This window comes from Chlorocebus sabaeus, chromosome 1 (genome assembly GCF_047675955.1).
Source record: "Chlorocebus sabaeus isolate Y175 chromosome 1, mChlSab1.0.hap1, whole genome shotgun sequence".
Classification (NCBI taxonomy): domain Eukaryota; kingdom Metazoa; phylum Chordata; class Mammalia; order Primates; family Cercopithecidae; genus Chlorocebus; species Chlorocebus sabaeus.
Genome location: NC_132904.1, coordinates 19,945,474 through 19,960,417, shown reverse-complemented (window position 1 = coordinate 19,960,417; position 14,944 = coordinate 19,945,474). Strand labels below are relative to the sequence as shown.

The window sequence follows — 14,944 nt, the reverse complement described above, 5'->3', positions numbered from 1 at the left end:
CACTGGGCAGAATCAGCTTTCTGTGGCCACACCTTAATCATGGCATTGTCACTGCTACATCCCATGGCAGCCCAGTGTAAATAGTATCCCTGGTTATGTATTCTTCTGAGCCATTCATTCAGCTGTAGGGCTGTAGGTAATACCGCTTTACAGAGACAATGGTCTAATCCCAATTTCAATAAGATCCTTTATTGCTACCTTTAAGAGATTTTTAAGCCCCTTACATCATGATGTTTTCCCCTCCTTAGTAATAACCCTGAAGGGTTGTGGTTATTATTCTGGACAGGGAGAGTATAGTGTGAAAGGTTGGACTTGAACTGCCCTAGCTCTCACAGCCAGTAAGAGCTAACGCAGGCCCTGAAACCAAGGCCTTTGACTCTGAGTTCAGTGCTCCCTCCCACGTAACGCGTCTCTTCTTTCCACCCTCCCCTCCAAGGAGTAGTGGAAGGGACCGCTCAGTAGGAGGAGGGTGTGGTGGGGGCCAGGTTGCCCCAGATGCCTCCTGGCTCCCCAGCTGGGGGCCAGCAATTAGAAAGGAGGAGGACCACCTGCGTTGACGGTCATTTACCCAATTGTGCTTTGTGGGATATTCAACCCAAGGAATGTGGCACACCTGGCTGAGCGTAAGAGGAAGCCCAAGTTCTCCAAGGAGGAGCTGGACATTCTTGTCACAGAGGTGACTCATCACGAAGCAGTGCTCTTTGGGAGGGAGACCATGCGGCTGTCCCATGCTGACAGGGACAAGATTTGGGAAGGCATAGCCCGGAAAATCACCTCCGTCAGCCAGGTGCCCCGCTCCGTCAAGGACATTAAGCACAGATGGGATGACATGAAACGGAGGACCAAGGACAAGCTGGCCTTCATGCAGCAGTCCCTGTCAGGCCCTGGGGCTGGGGGCCGGGCCCCCACCATCGTGCTCACGGCCCACGAGAGGGCCATCGAGTCGGCGCTGCTCACAGCCCATGCAGGGCACGGCTTCCCCAGGGCGGAACTGGATGGCACCGACAGCCCTTCGACCAGCTGTGAGTATCACCAGTCCCCCTCCGCCCGGCGGCCGCCTGCCCCCCAGCCTACACTCCACAGTCTCCTACCAACTTTCCTTCTGGTTCTCTCCTGTCCCTCTCTGTCCAGCCCACTCTTTCCATCCTCCCCTCCTTCTCCCACTCATCTCCTCTCCATCCCTTTTTGTGCATTCATTCTAGAATATTTACTGAGCATCTCTGTGCCAGAGCCATGCTAGGAGCTGGGAAGACAGCTGTGTGTAAACCCCACACAGGCCCTGCTCTTGGGGAGACCCTGGACTCCTAGGAATAAACCAACCTTAAATAATTGCACGAGTAAACTGGTAACAAAGAGATGAAGGACACAGGAGTCCAGGAGGTCCTGAGAGCAGGGCTGACTTCATGAGCATGCAACCTGAACAGTCTCAGGGGCCACCGGGTTTCAGGCTCTGCTGTCGCCATCTGGACATTCTTCATAGTTTTTGAGCCAGGGGCCCCACGTTTTCATTTTGCATTTGACCTGGTGGGTAACCTAGCAACTCTGTCTGAGAGTTAAGGAGTGGGGAAAACTGGCGTCACTGGGGGCTGGGAAAGGCTCCCTGAAGAAGTCCAGTGGACTGGGATGTGAAGGGTAAGAGTTAACCAGGCCAGGCAGCAGCGTGGGGCGCGGAGAAGGGGAGGGGAGGCGCGCAGGCAGAGAACAGCATGTACGAGGCCCCGCATCAGGAAGGCGCTTGGCACGTTCCATGAACAGTGAGAAGCCAGGAAAGCCCAAGTGTAGCAGCGCGGGGGAGGGGGCTGGAGACGAGGCGGCCAAGCTGTGAAGGCCTGGGCCCTGGAAAGATCAGTTCCTTTCTGTGCCTGGTCCTGACTGTTTTGTTCCTCTATTATTCTCCTTACTCCCCTGCCTGAGCCACGCTGCTGCCCCCCCTTCTCTGTGTGCTGCCTCTCTCTGCCTGCCCTACGGCTGCCTCTCAGCTCCCTCTCCATCCTCCCGGTTGCTCCCCTACCGGCTCCCCACCCCTCTTCTCCCTCTGTACTTGTCCCTGCCTTTCCTCTCTACTTCCTGTGTCTCACATGCACTTTGAAGCCAGGGCCCCAGCGGCCAAGGCGGGTGTCCCTTGGGGCTGGAGTTGTAGTTGGGGCTCAGCAGAAGGGGGAGTACTCGAGGCCTCTGCAGGGGCTGCACCCCTTTCTTTCCACTTCTGCACATCTCCCCCGCCCCCCACCAGCTGCAGTCCCCACTAGAGGCCGTCTGCCTGACCAGCTCGTGAGTGGTGGGAGCCAGGCAGCAGAGGCCCCAGGGAAGCGGCCGTGGCTCAGTCCGTGGGAAGGTGCTTCGCAAAGACTCCCTTGCGCCTTCCCTTCCCGGGCCCCCTGCCATCAGGATCCGCTCGCTTCCTGTTTGGCTGGGGCTCCTGACAGGTGGTGGTTCACAGAGTCAGATGTTTAGGACTGGAAAAGAACATGGAGACCATTTAGTTCAACTTTCTTGCAATGCAGAAAGTAAGCTCTAAAAACCACGGTGGCCCCAAGCTCGATTCAGAAGCAGGACTTGAACCCGGGTGTGCTGGCTTCCTGTGAATCAGCGTTTTCCTAAGTCTTAAGAGGATTCTACCCCGTGATAAGAATAAATGGGGGGTCAGCATCCAGTAAAGCCTGTTCCCTGCATCCTGCTCTGCTCACCCCTCCATCTCCCTGAAACTGAATGTAGTGAGGCCACCAAAGGTTACCTGGGCTGACAGGGAGCCCGACTGTGCCATCGGGCAGAGCCTGCTTGACCCCATGGCAGGCTCACAGCCCTCCCTTTCCCGGCAGCAGCCAGCTGTGGCAGCACTCGGCCAGGGGCTTTGCAGAACGGGGACCTGGGAGGGAGGGAGCAGCATCACCTCGCCAGGCCTCACTCCTTCCAACACTGGCCATGTTAGACAGGTCTCTGGGATCTTGGGATGGCTGCTGTCCCACCAAGCACTGCCAAGAGACACAGGGCTCCTACCAAGGTGGCCCAAGTGAGCCCCCAGGATCCCTGGGAGGTATGAGGTAACTGTAGGATAAACCTGTCTGTCCTCCCCATCACCTTCCTGGGGGGTGGTTCTGAGTTGAGCCCTCAGATCCAGGCAGGGAGGGCTTGCCTGTCAGTAGAGTCAGTCCATACATTATTTATTCCTGCCACAGGGATTAGCCCATACCCTTGGTCACTAGAAAGCAGGACCCACATGTGCAGAGGCTGGGCCCCCCTCCCTGTGTCCAGCTGCAAGGAGCAGTCTGTCCAATGGCCTCTGTGTGGTCAGATGCTCCTGGGTGGGAGCACGATGTGACTGAACTGAAAGCCTGCCTTGGGGGACAGGGGGACAGCAGGGCTGGTTGCAGAGGTAGCTTTCCTGCTCTGCACTGTCCTGCCGGTTTCTTCAGCCTGTCAGCATCCGCTGTGGTGATTCAAAGGTGCATATTCCATATTAGTAGTCTTTTATCCCTCGCCTCCCTCCCACTCTTCCCCCCAAGTCCCCAAAGTCCTTTGTATCATTCTTATGCCTTTGCGTCATATGGTGCAGTGTATACTGCTTGGGTGATGGGTACACCAAAATCTCCCAAGTCACCACTAAAGAACTTCCTCATGTAACAAAATATCACCTGTACCCCAATAACTTATGGAAAAAAAGGGTGCAGATTCCAGCAAGGCCACAAGATGGCCCCAAGCAATGCAGACGTGGCCTCAGAGAGGCCGGCGCTCAGAGGGCTGAGAGCTTCATAGTACCTTTGGGCAGGTGCTGCTCCTTCAGTGTTGCAGAGCACCTTCATGTTTGTCATCTTGTTTATGACTCTTCTTAACAACCCAATTAGGTAGCCAAGCCGTTGGACATGTAAACAGGGCAGTTGTTATCATTGCAGAAAGTGAGTTGCAGAGAGATGAAGTGACTGCTGAGGTCAGGAGCTGCTGGGTCGGCACACAGCCGCTGGGCTGCGGTCTCCAAGTCCCCTGGCCTGGGCTCTTTCCCACTAGAATGGAGCTGTTCCGTGAGAGGAAGAGGAACTTCCCCCCAGGGGTGCTGGGCCCACGCACCTCAGGGATTTGGGGAACAGTGATTTCTCTATGAGTGGGGGCCAAACTAGACTGTAGGGTGGCAGGGCAGGGGATTACTCAGGTGTTTTTCAGGGGCAGGGCCAACCCCTGGGCCTCCCTCCTTCTGCCTTTTGTAACCATTTTTCCATCTTTGTTTCTGTCCCCCAAGATGATGAAGATGAGGAGGCGCCTGGGCCCTCAAGGCAGCCTCTTCGGGTGCCTCTGCAGCAGTCTCCGGAGGAAGAGGCCCACCTGGCCAGGCCCGCCCTGCTCCGTTCATCCTCCTCCTCAGACCAGTCTGAGACGGTGGGCCCCAAGCCAGAGGCCCTGCCCCATCCCTCACCCCAGGCCCAGGCTGCCTGCAGGACCCCTCGGCCGCACCCCAGCCCACCCACCACGGGCCTTGACTGGCAGCTCCTCCACGTCCATGCCCAGCAGACCGAGGTGTTCCGGCAGTTCTGCCAGGAGCTGGTGACCGTGCACCAGGACATGGCCAACAGCATGCACGTCATCGGCCAGGCCATGGCTGAGCTGACCAGCCGCGTTGGTCAGATGTGCCAGACGCTGACAGAGATCCGGGATGGGGTTCAGGCATCTCAGCGGGGGCCAGAAGGGGCAGTTCCTATGGGCTGCACTCCCCAGGCCACCCAGGCCCAAGCCCCCCTGCCAGAGCCCCCGGCAGCTTCCCCAGCATCAGCCCCCACACGGACTACCAGGTCTCGGAAGAGAAAGCACAATTTCTAACCCAGCTAGTCTGCACTAGGAGGAAGAGCCATGGAGGAGGGATGTCTGGCCTCACAACAGGGGCCAGTCTGTCGTGTCCAGGAACAGGATCGATGACCCTTGTAGGACATTGGGGGCGCTGTCACCTCCTCACCGAGCGCAGGTCGCTGCCTGTGCTCTAACAGAGCATGTATTCAGCCCCGCACCCTCATCTTTGGCGGATGCTGAAGATGCAAGAAAAGCCACCTGCTTGATGCTTGCTTGGCCTGGAGATCGTTCTCCTCTTGGTCTGTGTCCTGTGGCGGCAGGCCTTGCAGGGAGGGGGGGTGCAACAGTGGGGAGCATCCGAATGAAATCCCGCTTTCCAACCTTGGGGCTGCTGTATCGGCCTCCCACACGTAACCTCCCAGGCCCTGATGCTGCTGCTTTTGAAGGGGTTGAGGCCTGATGGACAGATTGAGTCAGTCCTTCAGGGAGGGGTCTGCCCTCCCTTGCCCTGGGGTGGTGCCTGCCTTGGCCCTCCGCTTGCCCTTGTGCGCGTGCTCAGCTGCTGTGCTTGCCTTTTTTGGAGTGGGGAGAAGAATGGGATGACGTCGGAGGAAGGAAAAGACTGTCTTGCATTCATAGAGAGCACTTTATGCTTTTCCTCGCCCTTGCAGAGGGGTGGTCTCAGTGGGGGCTCAGGACAGTCAGCTCGAGGCAGCCAAGTCAGGTATTATTATGATCATTTTTATCATCATCATCTGTGTAAGACAAATGACACAGCCAGTTAGTGAGAGGGCCAGGACTGGAAGCCAGGGTGTCAGTTTTCCCAGCTCCTCTGTCAGAGGCCAGATCTGGAGTAGTGGGAAGGGGGCGGGGGGCGGGCCTTGCCCCTTGCCAGGCCTCTGCCTCCTGTATCTCTGCTCCTGCCTCAGCTGTCCTCGGTGGAGGTGGGAGGCACCTAGCATTTAGCAGGTGATTCTCCCACCCTGCCCTGGCCCTATGGCTCATAGCCAGTGGCTGGGAGAGGCAGGGCCAGATCTCAGGAGTGGAGGGCAGCCTCTTCCCTGGCTTCTGAAAGAATCCAGAGCCCAGTAGGGCTCATGTCCCATTCCAGGTTCCAGCATGCCTTGCCTCTGCTTGCTCGGGCTGCCTATGCACTAGCTACACACACCTCTAGCTTCATGTTTCATATTGGAGTGTGGGGAGAAAACTGGGTTCTTAGCATTAGAAAGGGAAGTGGCAGGTGGCAGATACAAGCTTAGCTCTGACCTGGGTGCAGCTCAGCTGTGTGTCCTTTTTTTCCCCTGACCTGAAGCTGACCCCAGCAGAAGTCCCCCAGTCAATCCCTCCACCCAACAACCCCCCACCCTCACCCTCCCATCCTGCCCCCAGCCGTAGTAGGAGCTGGGAGGATTGCAGCACCCAGTGCCTTCCAAGGCCGTTCCTGGAGTGCTGCTTGTAAACCCAAGCCAAGCTTTGTCCCACGTAGGGAGAATGGAAGGTGACTGCAATGTCCCTGTGCCTTTGGCTCCATCTCCCCATTCTGTGGTTTTTTGGGGGTTCCTACTTCCCTCAAACTGAACACTCTCCTGTCCAACAGCCCGATGGCTTAATTATTGCCTGGAATTGCCCGGCCTCCTATGCTGGAATCAAAGATTGCCTTCCGAAGTATTTTTGTTAAGATGGCAATAAAAAGAAATCGATCTCACTCTTTGAACACACCCAGTGTCCAGGATCTTTCTTTGGTGTGTATTCTCTTTCTTCGTTTCCTGTGAAAACCTCAAGGTCCCCAAAGCAGGGATTAGATGATTAAGGAAAAGCATGTTGGTGAGAAGGGCTTGAGTGCCCCTTGATTTCCCTGATTCTATAAACTGCCAGATTCCCTGTATCCAGCACCATGCCAGGCCCTCGGAGGAAAGGAAGGGCTTGCATAAGCTTAAGGGATGGAGCATCCATGCACGAAACCACTCAGTTATATTTCATTTCTCTGCTCTTCAAAAGTGAGGTGTTGCTAAGTCAATTTTACCTTTTGTTCCCTAAAAGTAAGTGAGACATTCTGGTAAAACAATTACCGTTTCGGAGAGGAGGCTCTAGAGGGGTCAGGGGCTGTCCATGTGCCAGTGCGCACTTTAGGGGCCCCCTGAGGCATGACCCTCCCCACCAATCCAGGTGTCTGTGTGTCTGGCACTGGCAAGGCTCTGCCCACCTAGATCGGAGGCTTCTCAAAGTAACCAAAGCGGCCTCCTCTGCCAAGAGCAAGCCTCCTCACCTGTGCATTGCTCTGGCTTAATGCCAGTCCCAGAGAGCTTCTCTCAGGCAGGAAATCCCCAAGTCTTGCCCACAGATCCCCTTTCTAGAAGGTTCTAACCTACCTTTGGCCTCTTGAAATCCAGGCCATCCTCCGCAGTTCTTAGTCAAAAAGCATGGCCATAGAAATGAAGGACTACCCAATTTTCGAGAGATGCAAAGATGCCATGAAACCATTCCCAGGGCCTTCTCTCCCAAGGTCAATGTATGAAGCAGTGACTGGCTGGCTGCTCTCTCTGTTCCTGGGGAGGGAAGGGACTGAATTGGAAGCTGTAAAACTGAAATGGAAGTCAGAGAAAAAGGGACAGTGAGGACTTGTCAAATTGGGATGGAAAAGATTTTCAGTTTCTGTTTCTTGGCTTCAGTGGGGATTATGGGGTTAGCACATTAAAACAGGGAGAGGAAACTTGGATGAGAGACAGAAATGAATTGGAAGAGGGAGGCCTGTAGCCATGACCAGGTGGATGTGTGACCCAAAGCCCCTCCTAGCCCGGAGACCTATGCATGTGAGAACACTGAGCCCAGCCTCTTCTCGGTCAGTCTTTTCCTAGTTCTGCCTCCCTAATTGGGGCAGCTTCCTTTCTATTGAAGATACCCATTAAGCAGTAGTGTCTGAGCCTGGCCTAGTTGATTCCCTCCAGCAAAATGGATGCCCTGTGTTATGTTCTCTTTTGCATTGGAACCAATAGTCATGTCCTAACCCAGCTAGAAAATATGATGCACTTGATAGGACACAGTGGGTGAGGTCTGAGAATTGTTGTGTTAGTACTTACCTATCCAGTCCCCAGGGTCATCGGGGAGGTTGGAATAAAAACAATCCAGGATCATCATGACAGGTTTAGTCCAGAGCTCTCCACCGCCATCAGCAGCACCACCACCTTCCCCTTGATTGCTCCAAAGGTCCCAAATTCTGTGGGTTGGAGTTGAAATGCCTCAATAAGCGCTAGCATTTGCAGAACAGCCTCAGCCAGGCATTCTCTGTGCCTTCTCTCAAGAGGTAGCTCCTCAAACCTCCTTGCAAAGAGCTGCTCAGCCACAATGGATAGATTTTGCACCTCCTGGTAGCCTTCCACTCCTTGGGGAGGGCTTCTGCTTTCCGCAGCCATGTAATGAATGGAACAGGCACAGTTCTTCATAAAGGGGCTGTTGTGATTGGGAACAGAAGGGTTCTGGGGAGTGGCTCAAGCCAGCATGTGTTAAGGCAAAATACTTAAAAGCAGGAGATCTAATTAGAGGTAACAGGTTCGGGGACCTAACTGGCTCCATTTAGCTTTACCTCTTAAATGATATAACATAAACATCTTGTCAGGGGAATGGGTTGTGATTCACCAAGAGTTGTCATATATATCATAGTTTAAATGCTAAGTTTCGGAACACCCAAATACAACAAAATCTGAATAAGTGTTGATCTGCCTTTGAAAATACTTTGTGATTTATACAATGCCTTGAGGTTAGCTTTCCAAATATTGATTCTTGATGGATAGAAAAAGACCAGAAGATGGAAAGAGAAATTGACTTGAGTCTTTCTAAACCTTTTGACACACCCTAGAAGTTGCTCTTTTGAATAAATAAATCCATGATAGGAATGTATTTCTCATCTAGCTTTTTCTCTTGATGTTGACTGTCAGAGAAATAATTCTAGCTTTTAGAGCTTGGTGGTTGTTTAGAAACTGGAAGAAAAAAAAGGAGAAGACAGTATTCTCCAATCCTGGTGCTCTGTGATTCAAGTGAGTCTTGTGAGAAAAAGATGAATGAATGGTTTTCCTTTCGTATCTGGGAGCAGGAAAGTTTGGAACAACTTCTATTCTGTGCTAACTGCAAGGTTGATTATTTTTGGATGTCAAATCCTAGACTCTCACTAAATTGGGGACTGGAAATATTTTGCATATTCAGAAGAAATCTCAGCTATGGAGAAAAGTCTGACTCACAGTTGTAGAATTGAGATCGGGAATTATTAATTTGGAGCAACTTCTGTCAGCCAGGAGGGTCTCTTTTCCTTTCTCTTATGTCCTTTGTTAATAACATCACGGCTGGATGCGTGGAAATCACCGTGTGGTCTTCACTACTCAGAGATAGCGATGCTTATATCCGATGCTGATAAGAACACCGATGTGTTGGGGCTAACAGAGAACACAGACCTAGGACAAGATGCAAATTCTGGGGGATCTAAGCACTGTAAATCCTGCAAGTTCTACACCTCCACGGTGGAGCCTGTGGCTTACTTCTCTCAAAAGGTTGAAGCAGCCAAAGCCAACATTTGCTCTCCCATTCGCCTTGGTCTTACTCCTTCTGAGGTCTTGCAGCATCCTCTTGCCAGAATGGATTGTTCCCTGGACTCCAGTGATCCTCCTTGGAAGGCAACAGCCTCCTCCCAGGCTCTCCAGATGAGAAAGGCAGGATATAGATGAGGGGCAGCTGGTGCCATCCCTGGGACCTCTAGAATGTAGATTCTCCATGCTGCTAGCTGCCACCACTGTCACCTCATACTGGAATTGACATTCATATATTTCTTTTCTTTGTGTGTGTGTCAGAGGTGAGGTGGGTGACAGTAATATTTGCTTATTGAGGGAAACTTTGAAAGTATGCAAAATTACAAAGATGATCCACCTATAAGGGGTTGTCACTGTTAAAATATTGGTATATTTCCTTCAAGTTGTTTACTGGGGCTTGTTTTTAAAGCATTATTGGAACCATAGTCTAAATACTTCCAGTCCTATTGTTCTCACACTGTCTTATTTCAACACCATCTTTCCATGTCATAAAAGATTTTTTGAAAACATTTTTCTATAGATGAGTAGCATTCCATTGTATAAATGTAGCATCATTTATAAAATCATTTCTCTAGTATTAGACATTTAAATGTTTTGCCTTTGTACTACTATACACAATGATACAAGTCACCATAGTGGCATGCCGGGTTTGCATACTTCATCTGTAAATGTTTCTTGAGCCATGTTGCCACATTGTTTCCTAAAGGGTTACACCTGTTAATTCTACATCATCAGTACAGGAGACACCTTTCGTACCACCTTTACCAATAGAGATATTATCATCTTTTAGAAATCTGTGCCAATGAGACAATGTGCTATGCTGTGTTTCTTTTATTAGTGATGCTGAATACTTTTCATTTGTTTATTATCCACTTGAATTATTCTGTGAATTTTTGTTTCCCCTGGACTTTTCCAGATATAATTCATTGGACTACACCAGTCAGATGGACTTTGATTATTGTCCCTGGTTTATGAGATAAACCATCACATAAAGAACTAAGTTTATTTTTTACTACAAATTTCCTAGATGCTTGTGTATCTCAGAACCCTAAAACGCCAACTAATTTCCTCTTGCGTTCTGATCTGTACACCTTCTCTCCTCAGCAGGTGTTCCCTCATCTCACCTTTTGGAGGTGGGTAGGGTGGTGGGCTGGATGTTGCAAATGTTGTTTCAGTGAGAATGGGCGAGGGCCATAGAATCTGAGGGTTTGACAGAACTTTAAAGGTTTTCTGGTCATTGCCAAGTTGGTGCTTTACATGCCCACATAGGAGCCATGAGTTACAGTGGGAAACGTGCATAGGACTCAAAGCTTCATCTCCCATTTATTAGCTGTGTGACTTTGGGCAAGTCGCTTGGCCTCTCTGAGCCTCAGTCTCCTTATCTTAAAATCATTTAGTAAGATTAACCAGTGGTTGTCAACCTTCTGTAGTCTCTTATTTACCTTCCTCCCCTGTCCCCACTGGAGCCCCCATTTTTTAAAGATTTTGATCTTTAGCATTTATTAATTGATCTGTTGGACACCTTGTCACATGGGCTATTTGAGCTAGGCTTTGTGAAATACTGGAAACAGTTGAAAGACCCCAGCCTTACCACCATCAGAGGCCTGTGGGTATCTGGGAACCCCTGTGGTTAAAAGTTAGTGAAGAGTAGAAGAGATGACCTTTCAGTTTTTCAATCACCTATAATATCTAGTTGATATATTTTCCATATACTGTGAGGCAGGCAGGGCAGGTGTCATATCCAGTCTCAGAAAACAGAGATTCTTAGAGGTTTGGAGGTCTGCTTGAGGTCCCACAACACAGTGACATTGGGACAGGGATGGGTTCTGGCCAGTGCTACTTCTCCGGACAGGGCAGCTGCTCTGCCGATGTTCACACGGGACCACATGTCTGTGGACTTTTAACCAACCACACTTGCCCAGCACTGGGCTGGCACCAGCGGGCACTCAACAAAGGGTGGCCCATGCGTTCTCATCTCTCTCCCCTCCCTGCTAGGTACGTGGTCATCTCTCGGGAGGAGAGGGAGCAGAACCTGCTGGCGTTCCAGCACAGTGAGCGCATCTACTTCCGGGCATGCAGGGACATCCGGCCTGGGGAGTGGCTGCGGGTCTGGTACAGCGAGGACTACATGAAGCGCCTGCACAGCATGTCCCAGGAAACCATCCACCGCAACCTGGCCAGAGGTGAGTGCCATGCTCCACGAGGACTGTGCCCACCACTGAGCCCCAGGGGAGGCCTGGATAGCTTCTTTTGGAGCTTCCTGAGAAAACCAATGGGAAATACAGTTCCCAGCAATGGGAAGACCCAGAGTAATTTGGGGGAACAGATGGTTGAGGTCTGAGCAGCAGCTCTGGGCCAGGCAGGGGCCACCCCAGCATGTTCTCTTCCCCTATGGTCTCAGAAATCCTTACCACACACATTTCAGAGTATCCATGACAGAGATAAGCCCCCAAAGCCAACCAAATGTATTTAATCAAAATATACCCTATTTCCCCAACTCCAGTTGATGAAAAGATGTTACACACTGCTACTCCCTCAATAATGATCGCAATAACAGGTAACATTTACTAAATACTCATTATGTGAAATACTGACAACAGTTCAAGGACCCCACTCTACCACCATCAGAGGCTTGTTGGGTATCTGGGAACCCCTGTGGTTAGAAATTAGTGAAGAGTAGAAGAGATGAGCTTTCAGTTACCTACAATATCTGGTGTTGATATATTTTCCATAACCTGTGAGCAGATTTTCTGCATGTTTCCATGTAATCATCATAGCAGCTGTCCCTACCCTGTCAGTGTACCCTGAGAATTAGATGGAGTCGTGGACATGTGGCCTTTAGGACGATGCCCGCCTCCATCATCAGAAGTCCTCAACTATAAACTTTTAATACTCATGATCCCACATGGATTCTTTTACCCATCTTACAGATGTGCAAACCAAATATCAAATGAATACAGTGATTCATCCAGGGTCACCTGGCTAGGAAGGACAGAACTAGGTTTCTAATCCATATCAGTCTGACTTCAAGGTCTAAGTTCTGACCTCCAATGTTACCTGGTGTCCCAGAAAAAACCTGTCCCCTCCTTGGTTCCTCCTGGTGTCTCTACTGCAGTCCTAATGAGATGAGGTGAAAGAACAATATCTATCAAAAGAAGAAGGTTGGCAGGAGGTGGGAGGGTGACTTAGGTGTGGGAAGCTGGGTGGGTTGGGTGTCCATTCAGAAGCAGTTTTACTGCTTCTCAGCGTAAGAAGAGAGTTTAACTACTCTCAGCCTCTAGTCCTTTACCCTTTTATTCCATCCTCATCCTGCCCAGGGTAGACTGGTGAGTCCAGGCCCTTCTTTCAAGGGTTTTTTTTAACACTAAAACCACACGTCCAAATACCTAGAGTCTATCTGGTGCCAGAAACCAAGGCTGTTCCCAAGCCTCACTGTATCGTGTTCCTGACCAACTTACTAATTGGAAATAAATCTTCACTTGGAATATGAGGGGAGAAGACGAAAAGGGGGTGGGAGTGACCTATTCAAGCTAAGCTATCTTTAAAAGCAAAACAGAACAAAGCAAACTGTGGACATTGAGTGCACAGCTGCTGCCTGACTTGGTAAAAGGTATCTGGAGATGATGGGCAGTAAAAGGAGACCCCATAAACATACTCATTTCTTGTCTTCTTTGGATCTCAGGGTTGGGCACATGTTGGTTTCACTTGGCAAGGCGTGCTTCCATGATGAGGCTGCAGTGGTTTCCATGTGACCTCTGGAGATGCCTCATGTAAAAGTGCCTGATACATATTAGGGACTCAATAAGTCTTTGTTGAATGGATGAAAGAAGAAATGAATGAAGACAGCCAAGAAGCTTCCCAAAGAATCATACCACTAGAAGAAAAGAAAACCCAGAGAAATCATATCTGAGAACACAAATTTCGTCCCTTAGTCATAACCTTCTTGCGTTCTTCTGGATTTGTGATGTCCTTTTCTTCCCCCAGTGGTCTTCTCCAGAGCACCTGAAGCTGCATCATCCTCATGAGCCCCAAGACCACAGGGGACTGCTCAGAGAAGGGTGTGAGCTTTCTGGAGTGGTTCAAATGAGGTGTGTCAGACAGACTTGAAAGGAGACACACTGAGACATATGAAGATGCAGGAGGAAAGAGGGTCTATTCCTGGTCAGGCTGAGCAGTAGGAAATAGGAAGGAAATTGAAAGCTACAGTGGGGCAGTTCCACAGCTGTGGGTGATCCTGAAGCCCTTGGGAATGGTCATGGAGCTCAGTGGCTTTTAAATGTGTGCCTCTGTAGCCTGTAACTTCAGCGGACTCCGGGTACTTTTAGTGGTGTCCCAGATTGGTGTGCCAGTGCTGCTCTGAAAGGGAGATTCCCTATGCCCAATCACTCATGGTCTTACATAGGAGGTTTCTTTGTAACTGGAGGTTGGCACCCTGATGGAGGCCAGAGAATGAATTATTCGTTCTTATTAAGTAGGGATATTATTGGTTGTTGCCAGAAGTCTTCCTGAAGACAGTGTAAACTATTCCTTTGTGGTTATTCCTTTTAAGAATAGATTGCATCTAAAGCTCACATTCTAACAATTTATGTGATTTGACCTACTTTGACTCATTAATTTACTTTGAGGTTTCCTTTGTTTCTGTTTTCCATATTGTATGGAGGCTTTGGAAGCAATTTCATGATGCTTAAAGGTTTCTTTTGGCCCATAGATGTTTCTTGAAGCCGTAAGTCCACAGAGATCCCCTGCTCATACTAAGAAATTTGAACAACGTTGTTTTCAAACAATGATGAGGAATCTCTGGCGATCTGTAGGCTTGACTTCTCGATGTCTTCAGCTGTTTGCTGCCTGATGGTCCCATGACAAAAGGCAAATGTGGGTCTTGATTTTTAGAGATTTTCAATGGGCAAGTGCTGCATCTGATCTGTAAGACATACAGGTTGCATTTTCAAGTTATCTCCATCTCTCCCCTTTCTGCAGCTCAGCTGATATAGAAGTGCAGGCTGTGGGGAGCTGCTGAATTCCAGAAGCCTTGGAGATAAAGTTGTTCCTTAAGTATTCATGTGAGGACAGAAAAGGTGCATCCTGAATAGATAACTTCCTTTTGTGCTGTAACCTAAAGGAAACCTGGAGTTAAACATGTGGCAGGGCACAGCACCCGTGCCAGCTACGGGAAACCAGGCATGGAACATCTGGACTGCTTACGGCAAACCCTTGGCCTTCACTCAGAAGCCTTTGGCAAATGGAGCCATCAAAAGCCTAAGTACAGCTTAGTTCAAGTCATTGTTCAGTGGCACATCACCCAGGGCCCCTGCATCTGGTCTAGGAAACCTTTGAGATTTCTGAGTTCCGTGGGCTACTTTCAGGACCCTCTAAGGGCTGAAGAGATTCCTCTGCCTTTTTAGCATCTCTCACCAGGAAGCATCAGCACTTCTGTAGCAGTTTATGAAACTATGTTGGTAATTTTAAAGAATCACGCTAGCTGGGTGCCATGGCTCATGCCTGTAATCCCAGCACTTTGGGAGGCCAAGGTGGGCAGATCGCTTGAGCCTAGGAGTTCGAGACCAGCCTGGGCAACATGGCGAAACCCTATATCCACA

At 50.2% G+C, this 14,944-nt stretch overlaps 2 protein-coding genes across 11 annotated transcripts in view; both read left to right on the top strand.

Annotated features, from left to right (window-relative positions):
• Positions 1 to 14,944, top strand: part of PRDM11 (PR/SET domain 11) — an 87,897-nt gene that overhangs the window by 61,047 nt on the left and 11,906 nt on the right. For 7 of the 10 annotated variants that reach the window (XM_037999476.2, XM_073017059.1, XM_037999477.2 and 4 more), the window contains one exon: positions 11,343 to 11,530. In XM_037999476.2, the coding sequence (XP_037855404.1) occupies positions 11,343 to 11,530 (188 nt within the window). Of the gene's footprint in view, positions 1 to 600; positions 1,023 to 4,231; positions 6,492 to 11,342; positions 11,531 to 14,944 lie in introns of those variants that run through there. The other 3 variants (XM_008000717.3, XM_037999482.2, XM_073017064.1) reach the window with 1 other exon arrangement.
• On the top strand, positions 4,848 to 6,491 carry LOC103236863 (uncharacterized). The gene is given in 3 exon segments (XM_008000744.3): positions 4,848 to 4,953; positions 4,956 to 5,107; positions 5,109 to 6,491. Coding segments are annotated over 3 exon segments (708 nt in total). The 3' UTR covers positions 5,559 to 6,491.